This window comes from Miniopterus schreibersii, assembly GCF_964146895.1.
Source record: "Miniopterus schreibersii genome assembly, chromosome: 19".
Taxonomy (NCBI): Eukaryota; Metazoa; Chordata; class Mammalia; order Chiroptera; family Miniopteridae; genus Miniopterus; species Miniopterus schreibersii.
The window spans coordinates 14937892-14945801 of record NC_138119.1 but is presented as its reverse complement, the minus strand read 5'-3'; the positions used below and the strand labels follow the sequence as shown (position 1 = coordinate 14945801).

The following is a 7910-nucleotide window of genomic DNA, read 5'->3' as shown; positions in this document are numbered from 1 at the left end:
TTTTAATGCTAAGTTTATAACTGAGGAGCTGTGATCTTTCAGAGGCTTTTGGAGCCAGGCTAAGGGCCAAGACACCGTTTAGAATCATTGTCTGCCTAAGGAAGGTCATAAATTCTTGAGGGCTTCCTTATACTACTGGTAGAATATTTAACTTCACAGACTTTAGGCATAATAGTCTTGAAAACAAGTTATTAACATGTACAAAAACTTACCAGAACATTGTTCTTCTTGAGGATTACAATTCCAAATATACTGTCAGTGCTCAAAAAAAATTTTAAATATCCTCAATGGTGTCAGATTTCTGCCTCTTAATGGGCAGATGTGATTTCGAGACACTGCCAAAAATTATTAGGATGATTTGAGAAATGAGGAATGGATCAGATAAACATTCTGGAAGGTTTTCCTCTGTGGGTCACAAACTAGGACAGAGGCCACTACAGGTAACGGACAGGTGTGTCGACAGGACATTCAGTATGATGTTCAAAACTTACTGTGCTGTAGTCCTACCTGTTTTAGGTATTCATAACCTTTCAGAGGGAAAATGATTTTTAAAAGAGCACCTTCCATAAAACAGGAGGATCTGACATGTCTAGATCTATTTATTTTGATATTCAACATGAGAACAAGAACCATACTAGCTTCTGCCTTGCTTGCTCCTTAAGTAATGAGGGCAGAATTTCTGACGACAGTTTGACCCATACTGCAATGCAGTCCTACCTGTAAAGATGACCACTTTGCTTCTTCTAACGTAAGTGTCGCCAAGGATCCCCAGAAAATCCCTTTTTCCTGTTTCACACGCTCCACTCTGGCAGCTGCCGTCTCATCTATAAACCCCGTCTGCCGGAGATCATGAAAGACCAGGTCAACAGCAGGCAGCATTCTCTGCTAGGACAGCAGTGAGAGACTGCTCTGGCTTCCCCCGGTGTTTATCATCTTAGTGCTTCACTAAACCCTAACACTATCCCCATGGAAGTGACAAAAGATGCACAGATGTAGGATTGAGTCAAACTGTAAAAACACTTGAAAAAAGTCAGTCCTGTCTGTCAGTGCAGAAAAGCCGTGCCTGTTACATCTGAACCACAGTGGTGCACATGAGCCTCTCAGACCCACTAGTCCATGTGGGAATCTAATCACAGTCATGGTCCTCACACTGCTACAGGCATTAACCCATGTGTCTGACTTCTGTGACGTGTCACCACTGGGCTGAGGCACTGTGCAGAAAGAAGCTAAGGAGACAGTCTGCCTGGTTAAGAACAGAGTGACACCATTCCTTTGGTTCTGTATAAAATAAATACCTTCTCCAGAAAGGATACAACTTTCTTTTTAGTTTCTTCAGAACTGAGGCACTGGGGGACTATCTCTTCATGATTTGTTTCCTATTAAAAATAAGACCAATTTTAATATATTTCAATAAGTTGAAAATATACATACATGATGCATTTTTAAAAAATAGTGCAAAAAGACACTTATGAGACAATTAGCTCATAGTTCTTTGGGGTACCTTATGATAATAAATACCACATTCTGCAAAATATACAGCTATAAGCGCTAATTCTGCCCAATCATCCTTGTGTCCCTGAGCAGCTCACAGTAAGAGGGAAAGAGCCACCCACAGCAGGATCACCACCTCCACAGAACCAAATAACAGGTCTGTGTTCATCAACCTGACCCCAGGATAGTCTGAGATGATACATATTACCATCCAACCCCAAAATAGCATCTGGGAGACTGCCTGGGTTAGCAGCCCTGCGGGAATGCCTGTTGGGTTGCTACTACCCACAGGACCTGAGGAATCTCACTTTATTTCTTGATGCCTCATCTTTAGTAATAACTCCTGTGGCAAAAAATTTTATGACGAACATACAGAAGCAGTTCTTCAATGTCTCTGGAGTGTCTGAAATGTTGAAATGCTTTCAGGTCACTGCCATAGAGGGGTCTTACCTCCGCAAATCGAGTAAATGCCTCCAAGGCATGTTGTTCTAGTAGCCAGTTCCTGTCAGCCAGCAGCAAAGCAAAAATAGAAGACAGGTTGGGCACAATTTTGTCCTAAAGAGAACCAAGCAGAGGAAGACCTTAGTAGAGTAAATGCAATATGCCTAACGTATTAAAATGCACACTGGTCATGTCACTCCTTTGCTTGAATCTTACATTTCCCTCATATAAACCAGGGACCTGACCCTGGCCTGTAAGCCCGCTGCCTCTGTTTGTGACACTGATGCGCCCTCAGTGTACCAGACGGACTCCCAGCTCAGAACCTCTGTACCTGCCTTTTCCCTGCTTGGAAGACGCTTGTGCCAGATACCTGCATGGCCTGCTCCACTGGCTACAGGTTCTTACATGTCACCACTGACTGTACCATCCCACTTAGAGCTGTGCCCCACGTCCACATGCTCTATTCCCAGCTCTCTCCCCACAGCACTCCCCACCGTCCTATACACTGCACATCACCACTTCACTGGTCTGCGGCCTCAGCAAGGGGATTCTTTTGGTTCATTATTGAATCCCCAGTGATTAAAACAGTGCCTGACACACATACAAGAACTCAGTAATTTTTTTCTTAAATGAATCAATCTTATCTCATGGTTTTAAATGCCTCTCATTTGCTGCTGAATCCCCAAAATTTCTTCAGGCCTTAACTTCACTCCTGGGAATATACACATTCCTAGAAATATACAAGGTAATTTCTGCTAATAAAAACATCTGTTCTATGGGTTCTGAGCCCATTAGGATCCAAATGCAGCAGCATTTTGGAACACACTCTTATGCTAAAAAGGTTTGGCTACTTTTGCCCACACAGTTGAGAACAACAGCTACGTTTATCTCATGAAATGTAATCTGAGGTGATGGAAGGAAACACTGCAGCATCATTTACCTGAGAACAAATAAGGAAGCCCTTTAGAAACCTGGTAAATTTTTGGTTTCAAAATTTTAATCAACCTGTAATGTCAATTATAGTTTTGCTCCAGTTTCACAGAAGGTCCTTATCAGTGAGCTCTTCCTAGTCCCCCGGAGGAGGAAAATGCCAGCTATCTGGAACTGTGGGGTTGTGACCGCAGTAAAGAAAGCGACACGAACTGAGGACGGTCTTCTTCAACAAGTAAACTGCCAGACCTTCCCAGTACAGTGTCATAAATAAATACCCAATTGTCAACTACATATACTTTGCAACACATTCAAACAATCTCCCTTTCATGGGTATAAAACCAAAAGAATAATTTTAACTTCACTAAGTTATCCAATTCCCTCCTTATACACACAGTTTTCTTTGCTCAGGAACTTCATGTGCTAAAGCCCACAAAGAAAATCTCAAACTACAGGCATCATATATATGCATCAATATATATTTTTCTAAAAGAAAATAATTTAAAATGAGTTCTACTTTGACAGTCCCTCTCTATTCACAAAATTCATTTTCCCAACTTTCATTGTCACCAGTCCACAGAATTGAAGACAATAGAAGCCCCTTACACATTCTTGCAGGGTCTCTGTAACAAACAGGAACAGAAATAAGTGTTTTACCTGGACAGCTGGAGAAATGAAAAGTTTTCCTAGAGAAGATGCAAAGTCAAGGACTGCCAAGCGAACGTGGTCTGGAGGCTCTAATTTGAGGAGTGAGGCCTGCAGAGCTACTACCTAAAGAGGTAAAGACCGAAGAATAGTCATTTTGCAGAAATGTCCCAAGATTCTGATGGTGATGTGGGAGGGGAAACAAAGCAAAACCTGCAAGAGCCAAACACTCCACAAAGCCTAAACTTCATGAAGGGGGGATCTGAACAAAACAAATGATCTGAATCCGTTACTTCAGCGTTATTCCTACCAACACTGCATAAAAAAAAAAAAAAAAAGTGTTCCTAAAGAACCAGGTGCCAATGTTCTTCTTTCAAACTTTGGAAAATTCTATATTTTAAATTCTAGTGAGAGAAGTTCCTTGTTATTAGCAGAGTTTGGCAAACTTTCTGTAAAGGTCCAGGTGGTCAGTATTTTAGATTTTGCAGCAACATACTTTATTGTATTTTATTTTACATACCTTTAAGAAAGTAAAAATCATTCTTAGCTCTTGTGCTGAAAGCAGGGCAGATTCTAGTCAGGAGGCCCTAGTTTGCCAACCCCAGATTTAAGGGAACAAGGAGAGTCTTCTGTAAAGGCAAATGCCTAAGTGAACAATTTACTTATGCTGAAATTTTAGAACTTCAGTTATTTGGATTTCTTAAAGGTAGGCAAAATTACATCAAAATTATCAGTGATTTTTCATAAAAGGATAGAACCTTCAGAATCAACAAATTCAAATTGTTGTATTCCATATAATTTGAGTGAATTTTACCACCCTCATTCTCTGTAATTTAGTAATCCTTGTTACAAGTAATTTAAATATATACCTAATTAACAAATATTTAAATTTTTCATGTACACAATCACCAGAGCCTCTAGACCACTTCAGATAAACTAAAGGCCTTTTCCCTTCTCTCTCCCCACTGGTCTAGAACCTCCAAAGGAGGCCTAACTGAGCAACACCTCAGGCTCCCCCAACAGTGACCCCGGTTCTGCCTGTCCTGGCCACAACTGCTGGGGTGGAGAAAACTCGGCAGTACTCTTCTTTCAGAATCGTTTTATCTCCTCAAACAATGAGGATTAGCCCTCGTCCATGTTGGTTACAGCCCTCACTCCCAGGACTACTGAAATGCCTTTGAAAATGCTATGAATGCAGGTCCCACACAACTCTGACAAGGGCCAGGTGGTCAGTATCTTAGGGATTTTTCTGGACAGTTAACAGCAACAGAAAAGTTCTGATTATTCCCTATCAGGGAGATATGACAGATAAAGGCTGGATTAACAGCCCAGTATACTAACAATACTCCATTAGAAGGAAGAAATGAGACATCCCTGGACAAGCAAATTTGTTACTTTGCTCCATGCAGCTCAACAAGAAAGGTAACAAGCAAACTGCGCAACAAATCATTAAAGACTGCTAAAGAGTTAAGCATCACAGTTTAACAACTTACTTAACAAAGGACTCACTTGCTCACTTTTCTTACCTGACTGATCAGCTGAGGATCTAGAGTTTGAATAAAAAATCCCAACAGTGGAAATAAAAGGCTGAGTGTCTGTTGAACATAAGGCTGACCTGTTACCTTAAATAAGAAAAATAATTTTGGTGAAAATTTTCAATTACATGTGAATAGCAGCCTTTTATAATAAGCATTTATTCTATACCCAGGTTCTTCCTATTTATTACATCACTTATGCCTTACAAATCTCTGAGGCAGATACTCCCCTTAGTTTACTAAGAAGAACAGGGGCAGGTCACACCATCTGCTCAAGACCATGTGGATAGGAAAAAGCAGAGCCACGATGCAAACCCGGATCTAATTACTTTTTTCTGCCTCTGAACAGCTTGGATATCCTGAGTCTTAAAATTCCACTCCTCTCTACATAATTGTTTCTCTCGTGATATTGTAAGTTATGTCACCAGCAGAGAGCTCCTCAATGAATATTTATAGAATATTTTGTGATGATCAGGGGGCTTGTTGAAGTGAAAATACTACAGATGGGAAATCTGACCACACATAAACTTTATGCTGAAACACCTACAAAACCATGTCCATTATTTCCCAAAAGTGTGACTGTTGCCTTCTGCTTCCACAGGCAGGACAGCGAGAGGTCAACATTTATTTCTACTTAGTCAAAGGAAACAAACATCATATTTAGATTTTTAAATGCATATTTTCAAACTCTAATACCCTGAGGGACACATATCATTCTACACATATCGCTCATCACTAGGCTTTGTCTTTGCTGATTCATCCATCTACTTGCCCCTTCCACCTTTAAGCCCAAAAGATACTATAAAAGAACCCAGAATCACAAAACAGGCTAAACTAACCCAAGAGAAAAAAGGAACAACAGAGGAACAGGCTTAAAAACTGGGTCCAACTGGTCCTGAAAACTGTTAGCTGGTCTGACATGGTCTTTACTAGGTTCTGGTTTTACTAATCTAATTCAATCACTCATAAAAGAACTTGCTGAAAGAGTACAAATCAGTTATAATCACAAGCTCTACCCAGCACCTAAAGAAATGAAACCCCTTTTACTCTGCAGGGAAATTTCAATACTATTCTCTTTCTTCAATACATTATTCTTCAGGGAAATCATCAGTTGCTTTCCTTACCAGGTTAGTGTTTAGAAAAGCCCAAAGCTGACTTCCGGCTTCCATAACTGCAGTTTGTTGTCCAACATCCAGAGCTTCATTAGCAGAATTACACACAGCGAGCAAAGCAGAGAGCACCATGTTCTACGGAGAGACAGGAAAAGGACCCGAGTTTAGACACCAGCCTAAAGGAGCTGAGCCGTTCTAGAGGGTAAGAGTTACTCATAACTCTTCGTAAAAACCCATGTGGAATTGTATTCGTAAGACCCAAAGCCATCTTTTCAGCTACTTCTTTAATATATTTTATTAAAGCTAATTTTCCTTAACACAGAAATATTTGCTTCATTTTTCTAAATATTTTTCTTTTTAAGTTGAAATTTAATAAGGAAATAAAAAGAACATTTTAATAAATATGTTGGATACAAGTAGAATGGCCAAGCTAATTTATAATATTCATCAATTTAGCCCTGGTCAGCATGGCTTGGTTTATTGGAGCATCATCCTGTACACTGAGAGGCTGCAGGTTCGATCCCTGGTCAGGGAATGTATAGGAGGCAACCAACTAACGTTTCTCTCACACCAACGTTTCTCTCTCATTTCCTCTCTCTCTAAAAATCAATAAACTATTCTTTAAAAAAAAATAAGCAGCAGCCCTGGCCCATGTGGCTAAGTGGTTAAGAGCGTTGGCCTGAGTATCCAAGGGTCTCGAGTTCAATACCCAGTCAAGGCACGTGCAGGAGGCAACCAGTCGATGTGGTTATCTCACATCAATGTCTCTCTCTCTCCGCTCCCCTACTCTCTCTGAAAAAGCAATGGAAAAAATACCTTCAGGTGAGAATTAAATATAAAAAGAAATTTTAAAAAGAAATACACTATCTAGAATCGGAGACTAAAAGATACCTTTTCTGGATTCATTTTTAGCTACATATCCCATATCACACACCCCCCAACCCCCCCCTCTGGCCAGGAGAGGGCTTGGTTGGGGTGTGGTGGGAGTGAAGGCCATGGAACTAGAATGATAGTAACAATGCCTGTCACCCATATGTCAGCAACCCACTTAATTTTATGTAATTACCATACTGCTCTTTAAGATTTACCAACTTCCTTTTACAAATAAACAGGTTAAGTGACCTAGTGAACTAAAGTTTTTGGTCGTACATCAAAGATTTATTCAATTTTAGAAAACAGGTGCTTTTATTTTATCCAATACAAAGTATTTTTTGTCTTTACTACAGAAATTAGTGCACAATAAATGCAAAACCTAAGCTACTTAGCCTACTCCTAATTAGGTATTTAATAGTTCTCCCAAATAAAGGCACATAAATACATTTATTCCCTTTGGATATACACAGATGTCTTCATTATGATAATTGTGGTCAAGTGCCATTAAATAACAGAGTATCAGAATATGTACACTCAGGAATGAAATATAAGCCCCACAAAAATCCTGAACTTATCTTCCCCCAACCAATTGAAGGCCCTGTCCCCATCCTTGCTTGAATTTTCTCCTCTTATCACAAACTGATAAGCATACTTATCAGCTATTTTACTGACTCACTAATCTAGAATTTAAGTCCATGAGAGGAGGAATTCTTGTTTTGTTCCCTGATGTGCCCAATGCCTAAAACAGAACTCGGCACATAAGAGCACTCAAAATATATTTGAATCAATGCATGAGCAAATGAACACTAAACTGGATAATTCTACATGTACTATAATCGATCCATTTTTCAAAATCGTATATTTATTACTTCTTATAGATGAA

General features: G+C 39.8%; 1 protein-coding gene across 4 annotated transcripts in view; it reads right to left on the bottom strand.

The window, feature by feature from the left end:
- Positions 1–7910, bottom strand: part of FIRRM (FIGNL1 interacting regulator of recombination and mitosis) — a 35892-nt gene that overhangs the window by 621 nt on the left and 27361 nt on the right. For all 4 annotated transcript variants that reach the window (XM_081120743.1, XM_081120744.1, XM_081120745.1 and 1 more), the window contains 6 exons: positions 6167–6289; positions 5034–5129; positions 3520–3633; positions 1942–2046; positions 1296–1376; positions 718–837 (listed from right to left, as the gene is read on the bottom strand). In XM_081120743.1, coding sequence (XP_080976869.1) covers positions 718–837; positions 1296–1376; positions 1942–2046; positions 3520–3633; positions 5034–5129; positions 6167–6289 — 639 coding nt within the window. The remainder of the gene's footprint in view (positions 1–717; positions 838–1295; positions 1377–1941; positions 2047–3519; positions 3634–5033; positions 5130–6166; positions 6290–7910) is intronic.